General features: G+C 41.1%; 1 protein-coding gene across 5 annotated transcripts in view; it reads right to left on the minus strand.

The window, feature by feature from the left end:
- CDK13 (cyclin dependent kinase 13) overlaps positions 1 to 22,495 on the minus strand; it is a 122,858-nt gene extending 100,363 nt beyond the window's left edge. For 2 of the 5 annotated variants that reach the window (XM_006058829.3, XM_006058830.3), the window contains exon 1: positions 21,031 to 22,493. In XM_006058829.3, coding sequence (XP_006058891.2) covers positions 21,031 to 22,244 — 1,214 coding nt within the window. In that variant the 5' untranslated portion in view covers positions 22,245 to 22,493. Of the gene's footprint in view, positions 1 to 21,030 lie in introns of all 5 variants that reach the window. The other 3 variants (XM_025291397.2, XM_025291395.2, XM_006058831.3) reach the window with 3 other exon arrangements.
- Positions 22,496 to 25,451: the final 2,956 nt, after the last annotated feature.

Raw genomic sequence — 25,451 nt, forward strand, 5'->3', positions numbered from 1 at the left:
AGGTAAAAGTTCAAGAGGGAAAAGATGGCGATTATCCTCCAATTAAAAATAAATAATATTTTTAAAAAGAATGCTGCTGGGAAAACAGCACCAATAGACTTACTCAATACAGGGGTGCCACAAACTTTCAGTTCAGTTTGTATACAAAAAAACACAAAGAGCCTACAAAGCACAATAAAACAAAATACTCCTATACACCCAGGTTCACTGCAGTGCTATTCATAGCAGCCAAGATACTAAGTGAAACAACCTAAGTGTTCATGAGCAAATGAACAGATAAGGAAAATGGGGGCATGTGTTTTAATATGATGTAGCCTTAAAGAAAAAAGACAGAAATTCTGCCATTTGTGACAACACTGATGAATCTGGAGGATGTTATGCTACTTCTGGAGGAAGTAAGCCAGAGAAAGACAAATACTGCATGATACCACTTATCGCAAAGAGTTGGACACGACTTAGCGACTAAACAACAAGAAAAAATAAAAAAGGAAAAAAAAGGTAAATATGCGAAGTCATGAATGTGTGGAAAGCCTCTCACTATGCATACATATATCAAAACCATCACTGTTGATACCTTGAATATAATTTTATGTTTATTTGTCAATTATACCTCAATAAAACAGGGCGGGGGGTGGGGGGGGGGACACCTCCCAAAATGAAGAAAAGCACTATATAAACATAATGTGGCATTATTTTTTAAAAAACCAGTCTCTCTCACTCACCCCTTTGGTCACTCAATCAAAACTCTAAATTCTAAATATTCCTATAAAATTTGCCATGCATTTTATTATAACAGCGCTATTAACTTTAAGAGTACCATTAAATAGTACTATAAAATAGCAGCTGCTTAAATTTATCTCCTTGTTTCAAAACTAATCCATATCTAACCCATACTTACATGCAAAATGAACACCATTCTATAAAATCTGCTGTCGTTCTCTATTTTTAATTCCATCACACTCCTCCACCTACTTACCCAGCTTAAAAGCCTTCCCAGTTTTCTGTTGCCCATTTCACATGCCATTAGTTGCCTGATTTTATGATTCTAACTCAACATTCCCACACATCCACAATTCCCTGCATGTTGCCTACTGCTGCTGTAACAAATTAATCCACAAATTTAGTGGCTTAAACAACACAAATGATTTATCTTACAGTTTCCGGAAGTCCAAAATGTCTCATTGGGCTAAAATCAACATGTCACCAGGGCTTTGCTCTTTCTACAGTCTCTTGGGAATATCTGTTTCCTTGCCTTTTCCAGCTTCTAACGGCTGCCCATTCCTTGGTTCATGGTCCCACATCACCTGACCTCTGCTTTCATCATCACATTTCCTCTCTCTCTCTGTTTCTATCATCACATGGTCTTTTCTGACTCTGACTTTCCTGCTTCCTTTTACAAAGATCCTTGTGTTTACCCAGGATCTAATACCAGAATAATCTATCTCAAAATTCCTATTTTAATCTACAAAATTCCTTTTGTCACATAAAGTAACATACCACAAATTCACACGGACATCTTTTGTCTGTGTTTGTGTTAGCTGCTCAGTTGTGTCCAACTCTTTGTGACCCCATGGACTGTAGCTCACCAGTCTCCTCTGTCCATGGAATTCCCCAGGCAATACTGGAGTGGGTTGCCATCCCCTTCTCCAGGGGATCTTCCCAACCCAGGGATGGAACCTGGGTCTCCTGCATTGCAGGCAGATTCTTTACCATCTGAGCCACCAGGGAAGTCTGAGCTACCAGGACATCTTCCTTTTCTACTCTGAAAGCCACTGTTCTATTTCAGAACTCATTACCTCTCCTGACTTCCTCAAATCTAGTCTCTGCTTGTCCCAACTATTTGTACACATACCATAACCAAACTATTAATAATTCTCACTTTTCAGTGATTATTACATGTCTCGTACTCACTCACTTCCCTTCTCTTATTAGTAACTATTCCAAACCTTCACACCTTTTTTATGCTCACAACCATTCTCGAAGTCTTTTTTTTTAAGCTACTTTACTTCTATTGCACAGAAAAAACAAATTAAGGTTACCAAGCATGTTTCCTACCTGTAAACCTAATTTGAATCCCATCCACCTTACATTCCACCTGATCTCAGAGCAGGTGTTCCTCTCTCTATTAAGGCTGCTGCTGCTGCTGCTGCTGCTAAGTTGCTTCAATCGTGTCCGACTCTGTGTGACCCCATAGACGGCAGCCCACCAGGCTCCCCCGTCCCTGGGATTCTCCAGGCAAGAACACTGGAGTGGGTTGCCATTTCCTTCTCCAATGCATGAAAGTGAAAAGTGAAAGTGAAGTCGCTCAGTCGTATCCGACGCTTAGCAAGCCCATGGACTGCAGCCTACCAGGCTCCTCCGCCCAGGGGATTTTCCAGGCAAGAGGACTGGAGTGGGGTGCCATTGCCTTCTCCATCTATTAAGGCTAACTCACTATAATACTACCAATCCCATATTCTCTAAATATTACTTCAAAGAGTATGGCCCATAAACAAAAGGAGCAGCATCCTGATCCGGGGAGCTTATCAGAAATGCTGTATCTCAGACTCCAACCCAGACCTTCCAATTCAGAATCTGCATTTCAACAAAATTTCCGTTACAGTTTGAGATGCACTAAGCTAGGCTCCTCAAAGGCTACTCCATTACTTGTGACTTCAACCCTTTACTGTCTATTCACTATCTCCTCTCAGGAAATAAAAAACTCATGACTCTTTGATCTTTAAAAACAGACAAGAAAAAATAACCAAACAATAGTACCTTGATATTGTATCTTTATCTCTCCTTCCAATTATAGCCAAATTCTAATCTGCCCCATATACTCAAGTCACTATAATCTGACCTATATATCCTCATTGAAACTACTGAGGTGACCAATGACCTACTTCTGGAGGAAAAATAAAGGGAAAAAGAAAGAAAAATGTCAACATCTATGATGACAACACTGACTACACCCTTTAAAAAAAAACTTCTAACCACTTTTAATAACTTTTTTTTTCCTGATTGTTTTTTTGCTTCTATGGCTGTCTCTCAATGCTCCTTAAGGTTCCTCTTCACTTACCTATTCTCCCATGATTATTTAATTTATATTTATATATGGCTTCCCTTGTGGCTTAGCTGATAAAGAATCCACCTGAAATGTGGGAGACCTGGGTTCGATCCCTGGATTGAGAAGATCCCTGGGAGAAGGGAAGAGCTACCTACTCCAGTATTCTGGCCTGGAGAATTCCATGGACTCTATATAGTCCATGGGGTTGCAAAGAGTCGGACCAACTACATGATTTTCCCTATTCACTATGTAAGGCTTATATCATCATCTAAATGTTGATCACTCCCCAAGTCATCCTTTGCCGCTCCCAATTATCCTATATACACCTCTGACACAATACAGCTGAAACTATTAGCCTACTTCTCCAAATCCACCCCCTTTCCCCTTAAATATACTCTATCCTCATGCAATGGTATCCACTGAAGTAGCAGAAATCTGGAAGTCATTCCATATTCCACCTGATCCTTTCCTCCCTTCTCCCACAGCCAACTGATTTTCAAGTCCTGCCAATTCTACATCTTAAGCAGGTCTCCAATTTTCCAGGCTCTCTATTCCCTTAGCTACTATTTCACATGAAGAGGTCCTACATCATCTTTTACTTGGTCCAGCGTTAATAGTCTTGCAGGTTCCCCACCTCACATCTCTACCTTTTCTAATTTACTGTTCACGCTGCCACCTGAATCTTTCAGTTTCTCTCTGACAAAACTCTTCACAGCCTTGTACTGCACACAAAACCTCATCCAGCCATCCCAAAACACATAAAGTGCCAGGTCTAGAATGTTTCTTCATATACCTCTCTTTATCAATTTTATCTGCTACGAAAAGGGATACTTTATGTCCAAGCACTAATATCTGCCTCTATGAAGCCTTCCCTTATTATGCCAGGAAGCTGGCATAGTTCCTTGAACTATGATTCTGCAACACTTTATTCACATTTCATTAAAATTATAATAATTAATCTGTCTTCTCCAACTAAACTGAGATCACTGAATTTTCATAGCCCTAACCAGCACAGACCTGGCAAAGGCAGATGCTCAATAAATATTTACTGGTAGTCTTCCTATTGAATGGAATTCACTTTCCTTAACCTAGTATTAAAATGTTGCATAATCTGTCTGGTCCTAACCTTTCCTTCTGAATTTGCCTAAGGCTCCACGCCTTTACTCCCACGGGTTGACCTACTGAGATTATTCTCTTCCCCTCCATCTTCTATTGAAACCATAGCCATCTTTCCAGGGCTAGTTCAAGAGTCCTTTGTTTGTCATAAAGCCAACTCCAAGAAAAAAGAAACCTCTCCCTTCTTTGAGTCCCTATACCACCTTATCTGCATCCTTAAGATCTCCATCATTCTCAACATTGTATTTCAGATATTACTATATTACTACTAGACTACATCCTCTTTTAAGGAGCAAACACCAACGCTCCATAGCCCTTAGCAAAACACACAGGTAGTGGCCTTTTATTAAATAAACAAGCACACCATACCTTTATAGGCATTTTTCATTTGACTTGCTCTTTATATTAACCAAGGCATAGAGAAAGCAGATGGAAGAATAGGATGAAGAGGGTTCAGAAGTTTAGAGGCCAGGATCTATAAAAAGGAAGAGTCAATACTCAAGAGCAAGTCTTCCAGTTCAAAGGCAGGCATTATTTATTGCTACCACACCATACTACATCTTTCTCCTCCATTTATTGTGTCTATGTCTTTATGCGTCCAGCCACACAAGCCTCTTTCCCAAGCCTTCAAAAGGTCACACTTTGCAACCTAATGTCCATCAACAGATGAACTGATAAAGAAGATAAGATATCTACAACAGATTACTCAGCCATAAAAAAGAATGAAATAATGTCATCTGCAGCAACATGGATGGACCTAGAGATGATCATACTAATAAGTCAGAAAGAGAAAGACAAATACCATATGATATCACTTATATGTGGAATCTAAAAAGAAATGATACAAATTAACTTATTTACAAAACAGACCCACAGACATAAAAACAAACTTATGATTTACCAAAGGAAAAAAGGAGGGGAAGGGATAAATTGGGAGTTCAGGATTAACAGATACACACTACTGTATTTAGAACAGATAAACAGTAAGGACCTAGTGCATATCACAGGGAACTATCTTCAATATCTTATAATAAGCTATAATGGAAAAGAATCTGAAAAAGAATAGCTATATGTGATACATATGTATGAGTCATTTTACTGCACACCTGAAATTAACACATGGTAAATAAACTGTACTTAATTTTTTTCTAATATGAAGAAAGAAAGGCCATGCTTCTTGACTTGATACCTTAAAATATTATTTTTTATCTTCCTTGGATGCTTAGATCATCACATAACTAACTCTTGTCATCTCCTGCTGCTGCTAAGCCACTTCAGTCGTGTCCGACTCTGTGCAACCCCATAGACGGCAGCCTACAAGGCTCCTCCGTACATGGGATTCTCCTGGCAAGAACACTGGAGTGGGCTGCCATTTCCTTCTCCGATGCATGAAAGCAAAAACTGAAGTTGCTCAGTCGTGTCTGACTCTTCGCAACCCCATGGACTGCAGCCCACCAGGCTCCTCCATCCAAGGATGTTCCAGGCAAGAGTACTGGAGTGGGGTGCCATTGCTTAGGTCTCCATTTAACTGTCAACTTCATAGTGAGGCTTTCCCTCATCAGAAAGATAAATTAGTACATATACAGCCCTCTCCTCAACCAATGTCTCATTTACCACTATAGCCCCAATGCCTAAATCTATGTCTGGCATATAGTAAGAGATCAAAAGATATTTACTGAATTAATGAATAAAAGTTAAGAACAAGTCATCTACTTCTCTGTCTGCAAATATTAATACTAAAGAATGCTTTGGTTAACAGATATCCAGCTAGTCAACTAATGGGGCATAGGTCCACTGATAAAATTCTACTTTAAGATTTAGGAGACAGAATCACATTTAGTTACTTAGTTTATTCAGGTAAACACTGAGATGAATTTATTCTTTATTAACAACCAAATATTTTGCATTAATTACCCCATGGGGATTTAGTGAACAAAACTACTTTTTTTAATGTAAAAACTGTGTTTGCTCCTTCTTTTTAGTAACTAGATGGTCTTCTTAATTAGAAAATTAATTCAGTCATAGAAGAAATACAAATGGTCCCTTAAAAAATTTAAATGCTCTCTCCTCTCTGGTAACCAGAAAAAAGGAAAATAAAATGTTGGTAATAAATTTACATCCATCAGGATGGCAAAAAGAGAAATTCTGAAAATATCAAGTAGTCACAAGAATACAAAGAAACAGTCACTCACATAAATTATCAGAGAAAATACAAAATTGCTAACTAAGACTTTTTTTAAAAGGCAATTTGGTAGTATCTATCAAATGCTTTGGAAGTGTAATTCCACTTTTAAGAACATATGCTACAAAAACATTTCCATATGTGTCAAAAGTTATCCCTAGCATATACTTTAAAGGACTATTCGTAAATCAAAAAGAACGAAAAAAATAGCTTAGTGTCCAACAGTTGATGGTTAAATAAAGCTGATAAATTTCATTATGGAATTCTATGTAGTTTTGGAAACATCTTCACATAATATTGTTTAAAAACCAGTAAAGAACATTTATGGCATAAAAACATCTTCAATGTTTATGAATACATATGTTTATATGGAAGCATATATGCAAAGAAAGGATGTACACCAATCTATTTACATTGTTATATATTTGGAAGGAAATGGAAATGAAAAGGACATAAAGGGTAGCTTTCACATCTTGCTATACCTCCATACTGTTTTCAAGTATTACATATGCAAATACCAAAAAGAGTGTAGGTTAAAAAAAGTCAAACCACTTCACTGTAGAAAACTGAAAATTACAGAAAAATTTAAGGATGAACACCAACAGAAAAGTTTAAAGATGAACACTACCAGAAATTACTACAAACCAAAATGTATTTTACGTTGTTTTTTACATTGTCACTTTCCTCAATAAAAACAAAAGAAATACCATTTACTCCAGTACACCAACTGCTTGACTTTACAGACTGAAATTCAGAAAATAATGTGTGCTTAAGCAACAGTTAGAACTGGACATGGAACAACAGACTGGTTCCAAACAGGAAAAGGAGTACATCAAGGCTGTATATTGTCACCCTGTTTATTTAACTTATATGCACAGTACATCATGAGAAATGCTGGGCTGGAAGAAGCACAAGCTGGAATCAAGATTGCCAGGAGAAATATCAATAACCTCAGATATGCAGATGACACCACCCTTACAGCAGAAAGTGAAGAGGAACTTAAAAAGCCTCTTGATGAAAGTGAAAGAGGAGAGTGAAAAAGTTGGCTTAAAGCTCAACATTCAGAAAACTAAGATCATAGTATCTGGTCCCATCACTTCATGGGAAATAGATGGGGGAACAGTGGAAATAGTGGCTGAGTTTTTTTGGGGGGGAGGGAGGGGGCGGGGGGGTGCTCCAAAATCACTGTAGATGGTGATTGCAGCCATGAAATTAAAAGACACTTACTCCTTGGAAGGAAACTTATGACCAACCTAGATAGCACATTCAAAAGCAGAGACATGACTTTGCCAACAAAGGTCCGTCTAGTCAAGGCTATGGTTTTTCCAGTGGTCATGTATGGATGTGAGAGTTGGACTATAAAGAAAGCTGAGCGCTGAAGAAATGATGCTTTTGAACTGTGGTGTTGGAGAAACTCTTGAGAGTCCCTTGGACTGCAAGGAGATCCAACCAGTCCATTCTGAAGGAGATCGGCCCTGGGATTTCTTTGGAAGGAATGATGCTAAAGCTGAAACTCCAGTACTTTGGCCACCTCATGCAAAGGGTTGACTCATTGGGAAAGACTCTGATGCTGGGAGGGATTGGGGGCAGGAGGAGAAAGGGACGACAGAGGATGAGATGGCTGGATGGCATCACCAACTCGATGGACATGGGTTTGGGTAGACTCCAGGAGTTTGTGATGGACAGGGAGACCTGGCGTGCTGCGATTCATGGGGTTGCAAAGAGTCGGACACGACTGAGCAACTGAATTGAACTGAACTGAAAGTATAGCAAAGGGAACTATACTCAATACTCTATGATAAATCATAATGAAAATATGAAAAAGCATATATACATATAAATCCAAGTCACTCTGCTGTACAGCAAAAATTAACATGGCACTGCAAATCAACTACAGTAAAAGTTATTTAAATTTATTAAAAAAATTAACTTACAAAATCAATTCTCATTACAATAGCCTTAAAAGAAAAATCTAGGAATAAATTTGGCAAAAAAAAGGTGCAAGGATTGTACCTAAAAACTTAAAACACCATTGAAAATATTAAGGAAAATCTAAATAAATGTAAGGACATTCCATGTTCAGGTACTAGTTGACTTAACATTATTAAGAATATTGGTAATATTCCCAAACTAATCTTCAAATTCAATGCAATTCCTATGAAAATCCTTAACCTTCTTTTTTGTACAGATTGACAAGCTGATCGATCCTAAAATCCATGTGGAAATGCAAAGGATCTCTCCACCACCCTCCCCCACTCCCCAAAAAACACAATCATACTTTCTGATTTCAAAAATTACTGCAAAGTTAGGATAATCCAGAGAAGGCAACAGCACCCCACTCCAGTACTCTTGCCTGGAAAATCCCATGGATGGAGGAGTCTGGTGGGCTGCAGTCCATGGGGTCGTTAAGAGTCAGACACGACTGAGCGACTTCACTTTCACTTTTCACTTTCCTGCATTGGAGAAGGAAATGGCAACCCACTCCAGTGTTCTTGCCTGGAGAATCCCAGGGACGGGCAAGCCTGGTGGGCTGCCGTCTCTGGGGCCACACAGTGTCGGACACGACTGAGGCGACTTAGCAGCAGTAGCAGGATAATCCAGAGTGTGCTGTACTGGCACAAGGATGGACATGTAAATCAATGGAATGGAACTGAGATTCCAGAAAAGTAACTCAAATTAGATCAAAGACCAACATATAAGAACTGGAAGTATAAAAACCCTTTGAAGAAAATATAGGAGAAAATTTTGTGACTTTCAATTAGGAAATGCCTTCTTAGATATGACACCAAAGCACAAGCAACAAAAGGAAAAATTAACTAGACTTCATCAAAATTTAAAACTTTTTGTGTTTAACAGACATCAGCAAAGTGATACAAATAGACATCAGCAAAGTGATACAAAGGGAGAAAATACTTGCAAATCACATATCTGTGCCATAAATTATTTAACTGCTCCCCTATTCAGAGTACTTAGGTTGTTCCAGTTTTTATTATGCAGGAATTATTAGTTTTGTGAATATACTAAAGACCACTGACTGCACCATTTAAAACCAAGCGTAAACTGTACAATTACTTTAAAACTAGAAAAATTAGAAAAAATAAGTAATACTGAAATGCTTCATATTTTAAAAGTATATCTTCTTTCCTTATGTTCCTAACACAACACTAAAAGTTTAAAAAAAAAAAAAAAAGGTAGAAAACACATGGCTGACTTGATTTGCTCAGGCAAACAAGTTCTCATCCACTGAGCATAACCCTGTCTTCATGTTTCACTGAATCATGTCTTCAAATATATTTTTGAAGAAAGAAAAAAGAAAGACAGGAGAACAGCATACAACAGGCTTGATATTTGACTTGCACAAAGGCACATAATTTTGATTTGTCTAGCTCTGCTGCTGCCAAGTCGCTTCAGTCGTGTCCGATTCTGTGCGACCCCATAGACGGCAGCCCGCCAGGCTCCGCCATCCCTGGGATTCTCCAGGCAAGAACACTGGAGTGGGTTGCCATTTCCTTCTCCAATGCAGGAAAGTGAAAAATGAAAGTGAAGATGCTCAGTCATGTCCGACTCTAGCGACCCCATGGACTGCAGCCTACCAGGCTCTTCCGTCCATGGGATTTTCCAGGCAAAAGTACTGGAGTGGAGTGCCATTGCCTTCTCCGAGTCTAGCTCTAGTCATCAAGAATTTATTTCAAGGCCAATATTAGACCCTGTTAATAGCAAAATGTATTAACAGTTTTATATACAAGCAATTTCATCCTCTTGTCAACCCCTTCTCCTCCTGCCCTCAGTCTTTCCCAGCATCAGGTCTCAATGAGGATGAGATGGTTGGATGGCATCATCAACTCAAGTTTGGTGATGAGTTTCAGCAAACTCCGTGAGAAGGTGAAGGACAGGCAAGTCTGGCATGCTGCAGCCCATGAGGTCTCCAAGTCAGACACAACTGAGCAACTGAACACCAACAATACAAGCAATGGATAAAGACAGGAATACTCCCAAATTAATCTCTGGATTCAATGCAATCCCTATGAAATTTTATTCAATTCTGAAATGCTGGATATTTTGTAATTCAAATCAATCTAAAATTATTTGTCAAGTATCTATCACCTATAGATACACACAGGTAACAAATGCTTAAGAGACACTAAGATTAAAAAAGAACTTCATGGAACTTAAAATCCAGTGGCTGAAGTAAAAACAATTATGAAAATTCTCATCAAACTACATGAGCTAGAAATGAAATAGGTACCTGGGGGGAGAAAAGTATATACAGAATTCTATACCTAGCAAAAATATCTTTGCAATGGAGACTTTTTCAAACAGATAAAACAGCAGACCTACATTAAATGTTCAAAACCATCTCTCTGGCTACAGAAAAATATCATATTAAAATTTGGGTCTGTACAAAGGAAAGAGAGATGTTTGAAAAGGTCTATACAAGGGCTTCTCTGGTGGCTCAGTGGTAAAGAATCTGCCTGCCAAGGCATGAGAATGCATTGAACACAGGTCCAATCTCTAATCTGGGAGGATCCCACATGCCATAGAGCAGGTAATAAGCCCATGTGCTACAACTACTGAGCCTATGCTCTAGAGCCTGGGAGCCACAAGAGAGGCCACTGCAGTGAGAAGCCCACACACCACAACTAGAGAGAAGCCCCTGCTCATCTCAACTAGAGAAAAACCTACACAGCAATGAAGACGTAGCACAGCCAAAGATAAAATAAACAAGAAATTTTTTAAAAAGAAAGGTATATATAAAGTAGGTAAGTAACTTTTCTCATTTTACATTTCATGTCTACTTATAACATATGTTAAGTTATACACATGTAGAAATAAAACATGACAAGAACAGTGCAAAAGACAAGAATAAAATGGAGATATGCTCCTGTAATGTTATATTATACATGAAAGTAGACTGTGACAAATTAAAAATACATATTACAAAGCCAAGGGTATATATATTCAATCTCATAATAATCTATAATGAAAAAGGATTTATATATATATAAAATAACTGAATCACTTTGCTATACACTAGAAACTAACACAACACGGTAAATCAACTATATTTCTATTAAAAAAAAAAAAACTCGAGGAGAAAACCTGTGAACATGAGTCAGGCAGTTTGAGTGCAGGATGGGAAGACAAAGAACAGAAATCATAAAAGAAAAAAACTGCCAAGTGGGATTCCATGAAAATTAAAAACTTCTGCTCTTTGAAATTACTGTTAAGAAAAGGTAAGCCACAGACTGGCTCATCTTTACAAGACACGTTATCTGATAAAGAGTTTGTACCCAGGGTATGTACAGAACTCATACAACTCAATAAGACAAGCAATTCAATTCACAAAGAATATGGACAAAACATTTTAAGATACTTCACGGAAGACAGGAAGAGCAACTAGAAAGAAGCTCAACATTACTAGTCATTATGGAAACTGTAAATAAAACCACAATGATATACCACTATGTATCAACTAGAACAGCTAAAATCAAAGACAAAAGCTGAAGTCTCAGTAAGAATGCAAAGTACCTGGAATGCTCAAACATGGCCAACTAGAATGCAAAATGGTACAGCCATTCTGGAAAACAGGCTGGCATTTTCTTAAAAAGTCAAACATTCATTTAACCATACAACACAACAATCCCACCCCTAATTTTCTCATCAAAAAAAAAAAAAAGTATATTCAAATGTTCACAGCAGCTTTGTTCACAACAGCCCCAAACTGGAAACAATTCAATGGTTTATCAACTGGGTAGCAGGATAAGCAAACTGTGGTATATTCGTAAGTGGAATATTACTCAGCAATAAAAAGGAACAGACCATTAGAACATACAATAACATCAGTGAATCTCAAAAGCGTGCTAAGTAAAAGACAGACATCAAAAATTACATACCATATAATTCCATTTATATGACATCAAGAAAGGTAAAACTGATGTGACAGAAAGTAAATTAGTGGTTGCCAAGGACCACAGGTAGAAGCAGACAATGGACCGCAAAGAGGCATAGGGAATTTTCAGAGGCAACAGGAATGTTCCAGTTATCATGATTGTGATGACTGTTACACAGGTGTGTGTATATATATATATTTGCCAAAACCCATGTAACTATACACTTAAAACTGGTGAATAATACTACATGTAAAGTTATACTTCAATAAAACTGAACTTTAAAAAATGAATAAATAAAACATGTCCAATATACCTGGGGTTAGGTGGGAGAATTCTATTTAATGTAAGCCTGGTTGTAGTAAGTACACATAAAAGTGATCTCAGAGAAAAAAGCATTAAGACAAAGCACTTTGGGATGAGATTAATGAAGGCTTCATAGAGAAGATGACACCCAAACTGTGGTTGAAAGAATGGACAAGCAGGACTGGCCAATGAAAGGTACGACATAAACCAAGGTATAGGAGCTTACAACTCCGTATTTTTAAAATAGTAAGGAGTCCAGTTTGTATTGTCATCAGCATATACAGTGAGCAATAAGGCTATTTTGGATCTGTCTACAATGGAGAATCTTAAATACCCAATTCAAGGATTTGACTCTGTAAACATGTTTTACAGATAAATGACAGATTCAAAGTAGCATTTTAAGATTAATTTGAATGCAGAAAACAAGAGGGACTCAAAAATGTAAAGCCCAAAAGCAAGCGGAATCAACAATAGGGACATGAGCTAAAGAGTTCCAAACAAAGTAAGAGCACACTAAAGATCATTACTTCTCAAGTGGCTTCCCAGGTAGCTCAATGGGTAAAGAATTCATCTGCAATGCAGGAGACACGGGCAGATTCAGGTTCAATCCCCAGGTCGGTAAGATCCCCTGGAGAAGGACATAGCAACCCACTCCAGTATTGTTGCCTAGAGAATCCCGTGGACAGAGGAGACTGGCAGGGGACAGCCCATAGGGTCAAAGAGGTAGACACAACTGAGGTGACTGAGCACACCACACAAAGACCATTACAGAAGAACCAATTAGAACAAGCAATTTATCAGAACTCGGGAAGGAAAGGTGTTAAGTATTATTAAGGTTTTCCCACTGGATGTTTGAGAGAAACTAATGCCACTTAAAACATGTATGCACACACAAATCAAAAACTTGTTAAAACTAAAAGCTATATAAAGAAGGTTAAAAGACTCACAAAAATATTAGTACCACAAAAAACACTTAGAATCTAATACAAAGAGCTCTTATAAATTAGAAAAAACAACAAAATAATGAATCAAGAAATTAGAACATTCAATATATGAATGAAAATAAAGGCATCCTTACTAGATATTAAAGAAACACAAATGAAAAACAAAAATAGTGGGACATCTGACAATTCCAAGTGATGGTGATACCAAAGAAACAGGCACTCTCACATCATTGGGAAATATAAATTGGTAAGTCTTCTAAAGGTCAATATGATAGTGTATCAAGCTTATAAGCTTATAAATTGACCCCAGCAATTTTATCCCTAGGAAATCCAATCTAGGAGAGATTATGAACAAATGTACACAAAAATTTTGTGATGCATCCATGATCATAGGGAAAAAATCAAAAAACTAAGAATCTAGCAAAATGGACTTAGACAAACAAGTTACAATATATTCATATAACAGAATACTAGAAGTCAATATAAAAAATACATATGGAGTACAGGTTACAAAATAGAATTATAGTATGTTATGTAAAATCTTATGTCCTTGCAAATATATGCACAGAAGTCTAGTAGCATGTTCATCAAAATGTCATAGGATGATCTCAGGTAGGTGGATTCAAAGGGACTTTTAATCTCTTATACTTCTCTGTACTACCAAAATGTCTACATAAGCCTCTATTATTCTTTGAGGATATATAAAAAATAAAGAGCAATATCAGAAAAAGAAATGACTCCAAGAGAAGTGAAATAATTAATTAAAAGGTGGACAAAATTTGAAGTGTCAATAAAATACCTCAGTGAAAGTTTCCCTATGCAATGAAAATGCAGAAACAGAAAAGGGGAGGCATGCGGCCCGTTAACTACTTTCAGTTTTCAGTTCCTCTCACTACCTTTTTCATTTCCATTTACGTAAATTCCAGTTTTTAGCCTAGACTTTGATCCTCTAACCTACATTTATTTTACAAATACATTAAGAACACTAGATTCCATAATTTGCATGTGTGGAAATTCATGGAACAAAAATCACTGTGAATAATACCTCTGATTTTTCTAGCTTTTTCTATGATCCAACAGATGTTGGCAATTTTATTTCTGATTCCTCTGCCTTTTCTAAACCCAGCTTCTACATCTGGAAGTTCTCGCTCAGTTCATATACTGTTGAAGCCTACCCTGAAGGATTTTGAGCAATACTTTGCTAGCGCGTGACATGAGTGCAACTGTGCACTAGTTTGAACATTCTTTGGCACTGCCTTCTTTCGGGCTGGAATGAAAACTGACCTTTTCCAGAAGAGGTTATATTAAAGAGCTTCTGAATGAAGGTGAAAGAAGAGAGTGATAAAGCTGGCTTAAAACTCAACATTCAAAAAATGAAGATCATGGCATCTGGTCCCATCACTTCATGGCAAACAGATAGGGGAAACAATGGAAACAGTGACAGACTATTTTCTTGGGCTCCAAAATCACTATGGACAGTGACTGCAGCCATGAAATTAAGACACTTGCTCCTTGAAAGAAGAATAGTGACAAACCTAGACAGCATATTAAAAAGCAGAGACATTACTTTGCCAACAAAGGTCCATCTAGTCAAACCTATGGTTTGTCCAGTAGTCATGTACAGATGTGAGAGATGGACAATAAAAAAGGCTGAATACTGAAGAACTGATGCCTTTGAACTGTGATGCTGGAGAAGACTATTGAGAGTCCTTTGGACTGCAAGGAGATCAAACCAGTCAATCCTAAAGGAAATCAGTCCTGAATATTCATTGGAAGGACTGATGCTGAAGCTCCAATACTTGACCACCTGATGTGAAGAGCCAACGCATTGGAAAAGACCCTGTTGCTGGGAAAGATTGAAGGCAGGTGGAGACGGGGACGACAGAGGATGAGATGGCTGGATGACATCACAGACTCAATGGATATGAGTTTGAGCAAACTCCAGTACATGGTGAAGGACAGGTAAGCATGGTGTGCTGCAGTCCATGAGAGGTAGCAAAGAAATGGACATGACTGAGCAACTAAACAAGAGCTGATTTTTCTAGCAAATACTTTTGCTTCCAACATCCAGTTTAAAGTTTACAAATATCTACATATGAAACAAAGTCAACCAAAAACAAAAATCACAGCAAAAACTTAAGTGATATTCATAGAAAGCATACAGAATAAAAAATGTAAATAACCTTAAATATTAACATTAAGCAACATTAATTTTCAACTGTTTTTCAGAAATAGCTATTAATTTTTCAGAGTTAGGTAATGAAAGTTTGACATAAAGTCTATTTAGAAAATTTTCACGAAGAAAAACAGATCATTATTGGATCACACAACAGAGTGCAAATATAAACACTAAGTATGAACTTATTCTTTTGTCGGGGGGAGGGCCCACACACATCCTGGCATGTGAAATCTTAGTTCCCCAACCAGGGATCTGAACACTGGCCCCAAGCACAGAATCCTATACACTGAACTGCCAGGGAAGTCCCTGAATTCATTCTATTCACATTAAAAGTGACTCCCAGTATCCTTGACTCATTCCAATAAAGTAGAAGCTAAAAGAGGGAGGTTCTTAAATTCTTCACTTAAAAATCAAAACAATTACTTCCCCCATCCTGGAGTATATGTGAACCAAAACAGTAGGTAAGTTTAGAGATACAAATGGCATCTGTGCAAAAGTTGATTTGCATTAATCTGTGGAGAAAAATATTTAAATTAATTCAACCACTAATAAATACACTTTGGAATTTGTCTTCTAAGAGCTTGCAATCTAGTAGGGAAATATAGTCAGACAAACAATTAAATTTTTAAGAGCTCTACATTAAAGCTACAGCAAAATGCTATAAGGATATTAAAAAAAGGAATTAACTTTTTCTGGATGAATGGAGAAAGGTCTCAGGATGGTGGAATTTGAGCTGGATTTTGAGCTGCAAAGGTGGAGGCAGAGAAGAGAAAGAAAGGAATTTTAAGCTAAAGGAACGGCAAAAGTAAAAATGTAGAGAAATAGAAGTGCCTCTAAAAGTAGAACTCTGACAGAACAGGGCCAGATAATAAGAGGCCTTAACTGACAATGCACTGGAAAATGTGGACTTAAATTAATGGAAGTGACACAACCTAATCAAAATTTTCAGAAAACTCTCCTGGATCAAGAATGAACTGGGAAGAAAAGAATGGATGAACAGGGAAGAAAAGAATAACAGGAAGTCTGATCACAAATAAGGGCCTGAACTAAGGCAATAATATCAGTGTTAAAACAAAAATGTGATACAGAATAAGTAGACAGAAATGTCAGGTAAGGTCTGGCCAGAGAAGTAGCAAAACACAAGGCCATCTTGGGAACGAAAGGAGTGATTACAGGTTTAGAGATTTAAGACAGTTCACCTAAATTTCCATCCCTTCTGAGTGTTTCTGTATTTATTCAACTAGCCTATCTTTTTAACACTTTTGAAAAGCATTTTAAGAACTCAATTCATCTATAGATATTCATGACATTTCTAATAAGTACATATCAAATCAGTATTTTATGAGTAATAGTGTTTTAAAAATCCTGGAATGTCTTCATTTATTTTTGAGCACTAGTTTTTAGGACAAAACACTAAATAATCCACAACAGAGGTACCCTACAACATATGCAAGTGAATACAAGTAAATTCATTTAAATGTATGCCTGTCTTTAGATCCTCAGGGTCTCATTATTCCATAATCGAGGCTTCTGCTGCTGCTTGGTGGAAGAGAACTTCCACAGGTTCAGAAAAGGTATCAATTACATATAGCAATTTATTGTACTGATTCCAACTGGTCTGACTTGAGTGACTTCAGACCAAGACATGCCATTGCAAAACAACCGTCAATAACTAAGTATTACTAGTGCCTCCAAGAAATGTTTTTAGCCTCCTATTCATAAAACCTACAATTTAAAAGACAAAATGATCTGAAAGGACCTTTAGAAGAATCTGGGTTTTTTTGAAATTTTTTTTTAAATCCTCAAAATGCTGCGGAGATGGTCAGAAAACAGAAATTAACACACAAGTAACCAAACAGGGTAAATTTTAGCAAAACAGATCACCAAGTGAGGTGGTCAGCTCCCCTGAGCCCCTACAGCACAATATCTGTCAAGAGTTTATACTTCAGGATCAGCTCAGCATTTGAATCCAAGATGACCCTGGAACAAATCACTTAACTTTTTAGAGGTTCCATTTCCCAGTCTATCAACAAGAATGTTCCAACCACAGCATGGGTTTTGGAAGTAAATGTATGTTAAATATCGGTCAATGCCTGGCCCTCAGTAAAACCTAAATATCAGTACCACTCTCTCATTCTACACAGCCCCTCTCTTCAGTTCACTTGCATATTTATTGTAAGGCCAATCAGCAGAATTATGTGACTTCTCACACCTCAAGAGTCAACTAACAAAGAAAATATGGTAACCTGGTTATAAAGGAGAAAAAGAAAGGACTTTATGAAAAGCATGAGCAGCAGGGGGCTAGAGATTCAGATGGAGGCAAAGAGCAGGTTGTCAAAGGAAGTAGAAGTCATAAAGTAGAAGTCAATGGAATAGAGGATTTATTCTAGGAATACAGAGAAAAACTTTCATTCCATGGTTTCCATACCATTTTAAAGGTGCATGCATTTCCTTAAAATATCTACACAGACAATTCATTAATATATAAGCTCCAAGAGTGCTACAAAGTATCACTCTGCTATTTCCTATAGCAAAATACACAGTTGCTATTAAACTCTTTTAAGTACCCAGGCCCACAGCATCATATGCTCAGTAAACTCCATCATCCCTTTCTGTCCCCATTCAACAATTAATAAGTCTACTGGTGCCAGATATTACGCTGAGCACTAGGAATACAAAGGTAGGCAAGACAGGCTAATTTGCCTTCATGGAGCTCACAATCCAACAGTCTATTCATTAAACAATGTGGGCCATCTACCATAATTACTTAAAACTTTCTGCATTAACGTGGACAAGAGAGATCAATTAGTTGTTCCAAAACAGTAATAACACATTTGCTGTATTTAAAAATCAAGCTTTTCAATCAACTATTTTAACTATATATTCTGAGTCCTATTTTCAAGTAGGACATTTGACAAACTAGGGATAATACAACGTGAAATCTAAAAACTGTATGAAAAATTAGGTTTTTGACCCAGAAAAAAAAAGACTCAGAAAACACAACTGTCTATATTTTGAAGAGGCAGCATACATGTTTGCTCTGAACCATTCCAAAAAGCTAAACTCAAAGCAGTGAGCAGAAGTTTTGTGGAGGCAGATTTCTGGTTTCAATATGAAAAATTCCAGCAATTCAAGCTATTCTATAAATATTCTACAATGTTATATTTCTGTGATAGTCTATAATATTTCTATACAAATTTTTTCCATTTAAAAATATCAGTTTTATTGAGATGTAATTTAAATACAGTAAAATTTACCAATTTTAAATACACACAAAACACAAATTTTTCATTTAATCCTTGAAATAACCCAAAAAAACAAGTATTTCCCTGTTAAAGTTTAGGAAATGGAATCTCCCAGGGACTTGCTAAGAAACTGGGCAAACCAGGAGTAGAAGCTCCAAATCTAACAGAATAGGCTATCGCAAAGTAATATAACATCTTCCCACCTCTAGATGTATACATGCACACAGTCAAAAGGCTAGCTGTCAGGAATGTTGGCCAATATATTCTAAAGCTTCTTCCAAATCCAACCATTTATAAACATGGGTGATCAGTACAGACACCATGCAAAGATTCTGTATGAATGATCCTCTAGAATGCCAGGCTCATAAGGGGAAGGACCTTGTCTTTCTTCACTGCTATATTTCAGTCCCTAAAACAGTTATCTGGCATATAATACATGCTCAATAAATATTTGCTAAATATAAAATAACACCCCTAACCACACATAACGCTGCTCTGTAATAAATACAAAATACACAGCACTATTAGATAATAAAGGACCTTACTGAAGTACCTAGCAACTAAAAAATCTGATAAACACAAAATTCATTCTTAAACCTGCATCATATGCTTAATATCTATCTAAAGCACTGAAACTTAGACCTAATCAGTCAAAAACAAATTTACCTGCAAAAAATATAAACATTTTGGCAAACCTATTTCATTTAAAGTAAAATATAAACTCTTACAAGATATAGAAGCTAGATATGGTGAAATTGAGTGTTCAATCTTGATATTCTCTGCTTAACACATCAACTAGCACTATAAGTGTGCTGCAACCCTGCAAGAATGAAGAGATTTATACTGCTGTTTTGGTTTAAAGGCAAACACATCTCTACTGGAATCACATCTTTACAAACACTAAGCTGACGCTTCAAGAAGATCTAATTTTACAGGTACACATATTGTAGTCAACATAACCACGCTCAGCAGCTGCTTGGCATTACTGAAAAGACCAATAGGAAAAAAAAAAAAAAAAAACCGACATTTTCCAATACCCTAAACTATAAAGCCTAGAATTCCTACACATCTAAAGGGAATTTAAGAACATGAAATATCCTCAAAAGTTACTTTCAATTTATTTTGCTTAACAGATATAAATGTACATCAAGGCACACACTTTTTTTAGAGAATAGTATTATATAACAGGTAAGGCATAACAGCTGCATAAAAGAATTACTCCAATTTCACTAGATCAAATTATACTTTTCAAAGATACTTAAAACAAAAATCCTGATACTTAAAGGTCCAGTTAACTGTAACGTAAATAATTTAAATAGCAAATAGTGTAATAGTGTAAGAAACGTTCAGTACTAAGTCATTCACTCGGTCACTATATTGGATCACAGCAACTAGACTGTATTTAAATGACGTTATCAGCAACTGAGTGTCACACAAACAATGAAACCACAATCTCGCCATTTTTTTCTAAAACCAGGACTGGAAGGTCAGCTGAAAAAACTATTCCACACAAGAATATAAAATAAGTATCTTCGAATTTATAACCATGAGCTTTCACTTCAGCTGTTTCACATACTGAAACAACGATCTTTACAGAAAGGCTGCTTCTCCCATCGCTGTACTCCTCATATGCAACATATGCAACCCACACCTAACTTTGACATCAGCATCTGGTGCCGACTCTCCTTTACAATATTGACTCCCTAAGCCATAACCCAGTCCTACGTCTCCAGCAATGAAACCTCTTCTGAGAGCTTTCAAATCATGACAAATCCAACCACCTTTCAGTTTAGCCAAAGCAATTGGGCTGGAAAAAGCTAAGAGCAGTTTAGAGAAATCTATTAATATATTAATGCAACAAGTTTAAAACTTTGAACTCTTCCCCACCCTTCATTTCCAGAGCGAGGAGAGAGTCTGCTGGACCTGTCGCTTTGTCCCCTCCAAATCCCCCCACCAGGGGTCCCGGGCGCGCGAAAGCGCCCCTCCCCACCGGAAGCCCCGATCGAGGTGGAGTTTTTCGCCCCGCCCGAGGACCCGAATTTTGCGGAGTCTCATCACCTCCAGCCCAGCCTCCGGGCTCCGGCCGGCCCAGCCCATGACGGACGCTCGGGACGCCGAACTCACCTGATCACGGGGCTGTAGGGGCTCCGGGAGCGGCGCCAGCTGCTGCTGCTGTAGGGGCTAGGGGACACGTCGCCGCCGCGCTCGTAGGAGCTGTGGCGGCTGTAGCTGGGGGAGCGGCGGCGGCTGTAGGGGCTCGGGGAGCGGGCCAGCCGCCGCGAGTAGGGGCTGCTGCCACCTCCCGCCGGACTGGGAGACTTGCGGTTCCGCAGGCTCTGCGAGGCCCGGTGAGACACCGGGCTGTCGTCCCGGCCTCCCAGCGGGCTCAGGGACCGCTGCCGCCGCCTGTAGGCCTTGGGCTCGGTCTTGTCCTCCCGGTAGGCCTTGGGCGGCTCCTTATAGGCCGAAGGCGGTTCTTTGGACGATTTAGTCCGGCTTCGATGGGCCTTCGGGTCTCGGTCCTTGCGGCTGCTGCTGCTGCTGGACGTGGCCGAGGCGCTTTTCCGCCGGCCGCCGCTGCTGCTGCTGCTACCGCTCTTGCCGGCCTCGGCCCGCTCCTCGCCGCCGTGGCCGTGGCGGCTGCGGGATTTGGAGGCCTCGCCGCCGCCGCGCTGCCCGTCCCGCCGCCGGTGCTCGCGGTGGCGATCCTTGCTGCGGCCGCTGCTGCTGCGGCGGTCCCGGCGGGGCCTGCGCTCCGACCCCTCCCCGCGACGCTGGGTGCCGGAGGAGGAGGCCGGACTCCCGCCGCTGCCCCCCGTTCCCCCGGCAGCCGTCGCCGCCGTTGCCGCGCTGGCCCCCCCCAGCAGCAGCCCCTGCTCGGACTGGGAGCTTACATCCTCGTACTCCACCAGCGGGGTCACACCCCCGCCGCTACTAGCACCGCCACCGCCGTCCTGCTGCGGCTGGGGCAGCGAGAAGACCCGACGCTTCTCCGCCTCCTGCCCGGCGCGGGGCCCGCGGCGCCGCTTCTGCCGCCCTCCTGCGCGCCTCTTGCCTCTCGCCAGCCGCTTGACCTCCAGAGGGGGACCCGGGCTGAAGCAAGAGGAGGAGGCCGCGGCGGCGGCGGCTGCGGCGGCGGCCGTGCCGGGAGCAGCCAGGAAGAGCAGAGGCGGCGGGGGCGGCGGCGGTTGCAGGAGCTGCGGCTGCAGGAGCGGCAACAGCAGCGGCGGCTGCTGAGGGGACAGGAATCGCCTCCGTTTGCGGCGTTCCTCCAACTTCTTCTCCGCCCAGCTCAAGCCCCCGCCTCCCCCCAGCGCCGTGTCCGAGCTGCTCGGCATCGCCTAGAGCCCGCCGCAGAGCGCGGCGCGGGTGCGGCCTCCTCCCGGGTCAGATCCTGGCCATCTCCCCCGCCGGAAACGGGAACGGCGGCAGCGGCGGCGGAGGGACACCGAGCACCAGGGCCGTCCGGTAGAAACGCCACGATAATCCGGATCGGGACTTGGGTCCCTGGGTTCCAGGTCACAGTGGGGTACGTAGCGGCCTCCGGGGCCGAGGGCAGCAGGAATCCGGGCGGAGGAGCTCCCGATCGCTCTCGTCGTCCTAGCTTCAGCCGCAAAAACACCAGATGCGCCGGGCGCTGACCTGCGGGGGAGTCCGGAGTCCTCCAAGTGCCCCCCAGGGGTGGGGGAGCGGCCTCGGCTGCGCTCTCGGCTCCGGCAGCGCAACGCGGAAGTACCACCTTCGTCGCCGCTTCACTTCATCGCGCCCTGACGTTGGGTGCGAGTTCAGGGGAGGGGAGTGGGCAAGACAACAACACGCCTCCGCCGCCTCCTCCTCCTTCTCAGCGTCGACGTCGTCCTCCTGTAGTGGCGGCGACACACGGCGGGCGCCTCGGAAGTGGCCTGGGCCTGACAACAACTCCCGGCCTAAGGCCTCGCGCACTCTGCTGCCCGCAGGGACGGGCGGCGGGGCGGGGCGGGGCGAGGCGGGGGCGACCCGGCTGCGGCTCACGGTTGGGGCAGCGAGTGTGCGGGGTTGGGCGGGGGGCTGTTTCCGGGGAGATGGGGGCGGGGGGGGGGGGGGCGTTTCTGAGTCTGTGCCGGTGGGTAGGGGCCCTGACTTTCTTCTTCCTCCGCCGCCGCGAGCAGAGGTGGCGGTGCTGCCCTTTTTCTCCGCTCCCCCCCTCCACGAGGAGGCTCCTGGAGTGCGCGGCCGGCCCGGCTCGCTCCTCCCCTTCCCTCTCCGCTCTTCGTCAGGAGGAGGGAGGACGACAGGACTTGCTGGTTGGGCCCTAACCTCCGCAACCCCTCCTTCTAGCCTCGCTCTTTCGGCCTTTCCCCTCGGCCCTGGCGCAAGGCCGGGAGCGCGCACGTACGTCGCGCTCCGAGAAAGCCGAAGGTGAGTGGTGTCAGGGGCAAAGGAGGCGGGAACAAAGTTACCGCGCACGGACGTGCTCGCTTCCGCCAAGCGACTGGCTCCGGGCCGGAAGTGACGTAACGTAGAGAGACAGCTTCACTTCCGGTGAGGGTGGGACTGTGTGTGAAGAAGGGTTAAAGAAAGAAGATTCCTGTGCCGCCTACTGCTGTCGCTGGAGAAGCGCAGTAATGGCACGTCGGTCGTGCCTGTTGCTTGCATCCAGCGCGCACTGCCGGCTCCGGATCACCGCAGGCGCCGTACCGCCTGCTTGTTGAAAGGTCATGGCGAGAGCGAGAATCTGAAGATTCAGGAATACGCCTTTAATGGCTTTTTGGGCAGGGTAGTCACCCCGTAGTCTACCCTCAGCCAAGCCCGGGAGTTGGAACGCTGCGACAAGGGAAGAGAGGGCGCCCTGCAAAAGAGGGTGGAGGTGGCATTAGCTTAAACTATGTCATGTATACCCAAGTTCCAGGCCCCGTCTTAACCTAAAAACAGTTGTAAATCAGAGTGTGGAATTTTAATAGTGCTGAAGTTAAAAAAACAAATACGAGAAATAATGAAATGTCAAGAGGGTCTCAGAATTATTACCAACGGCCTTGAAGTCAAAACACTCAACTGCTCAAATGAGAGTTGTCTTGTCACTACACCCGTTTAACCTTAACTATCTAAATCTGTGGGTCTGCAAAACATAACCATTTAGTGATCTCAGGTCTCATTGCATTACCAGCCTGTTCTTCAGTTATGGCCTGGGCACTTAAGACAATGAGATTAAAACTTAAATGACTTACTGTTTTGGGGGTTTTTTTAATTGGAGTATACAGTTGATTCACAGTGTTGTGATAGTTTCTGGTGTATAGCAAAGTGAATCCTGTATACATATATCCATTTTTAAGAATTCTTTTTCCTCACAGGTGTTTACAGAGTATTGAGTAGAGTTCCCTGTGCTATATCTTACTGGCTTTTATTATGGTTGCAAAGAAAAGCTGAGTACTGCGTTGTGGCCACATGTAGTCACCCCTTTTCAAGTTTATTTGTTCAGTCCTTCAGTTTGTTCTTGGTTCTTGAACACTTGATATCCGTCTTTCATTCATGCTTTAGTGTAAATAATTTTAATTGATTTGACATCTCCTAACACTCTATCTGCAGAGAAGGCAATGGCACCCCACTCCAGTACTCTTGCCTGGAAAATCCCATGGACGGAGGAGCCTGGTGGGCTGCAGTCCATGGGGTCGCTAAGAGTCGGACACGACTGAGCAACTTCACTTTAACTTTTCACTTTCATGCATTGGAGATGGAAATGGCAATCCACTCCAGTGTTCTTGCCTGGAGAATCCCAGGGACGGTGGAGCCTGATGGGCTGCCGTCTATGGGGTCGCACAGAGTCGGACACGACTGAAGCGACTTAGCAGCAGCAGCAGCAGCAGCAACACTGTATCTGAGTCTAGACTGATCTAAGATAAAATAAGACTTACCTAAAAGAAAGTACAAAAGGTGTTTGCTGAAAGGTAGGTAATCTTGAAATCGGTTCATTTCCCAAGAGACCACACAGTAGGACCTACCATGCAGCCAGAAGGATGTGGTAAGTACATTGGGCAACTGAAGAGTAAGGAGCAAGGCGCCTAAAAACGTTTCTCCTTGGCAGTATTGCTGAATGAATTTCCTGAAGCCTAAACTAGTAAGCAAGCAGCTTTTTCCAAAAACTAGGACCAGCCTGCGCTATCATCCTACTTTGAAAGCCCTGGAATAATAGAACAAGGAGAGCAAAACAGGTTTATCTAGCAGTTCCTCACATGCAACAAATTTCATGTAAGAATATCATCTTCTATTCTATACTTGCAAAGAAAACTTGTTCCATAGAAAATGACTAGCTTCCAATCTAGGTTGCAAACAAAACATGTACTAAAATATTTTTAGTATTATTCTGCCACCCTGTATGTTTCTGCGAAGATTACATCTTGGACAGGGGTGGGGGTGAGGGGAAATGGGGAGAAGACCAAGAAGTGAAGCACTTTGAGCTCCCCAAAGAGAGTTACTCTCATGCTTTGAAATGCTAATGATTAACAGGATTCAAATTCCAAAAAAATGAGAAAGACCTTTAAATTACAAGTCATATGTTTCTACAAGCTTTT

This window comes from Bubalus bubalis, chromosome 8 (genome assembly GCF_019923935.1).
Source record: "Bubalus bubalis isolate 160015118507 breed Murrah chromosome 8, NDDB_SH_1, whole genome shotgun sequence".
Lineage (NCBI taxonomy): Eukaryota > Metazoa > Chordata > Mammalia > Artiodactyla > Bovidae > Bubalus > Bubalus bubalis.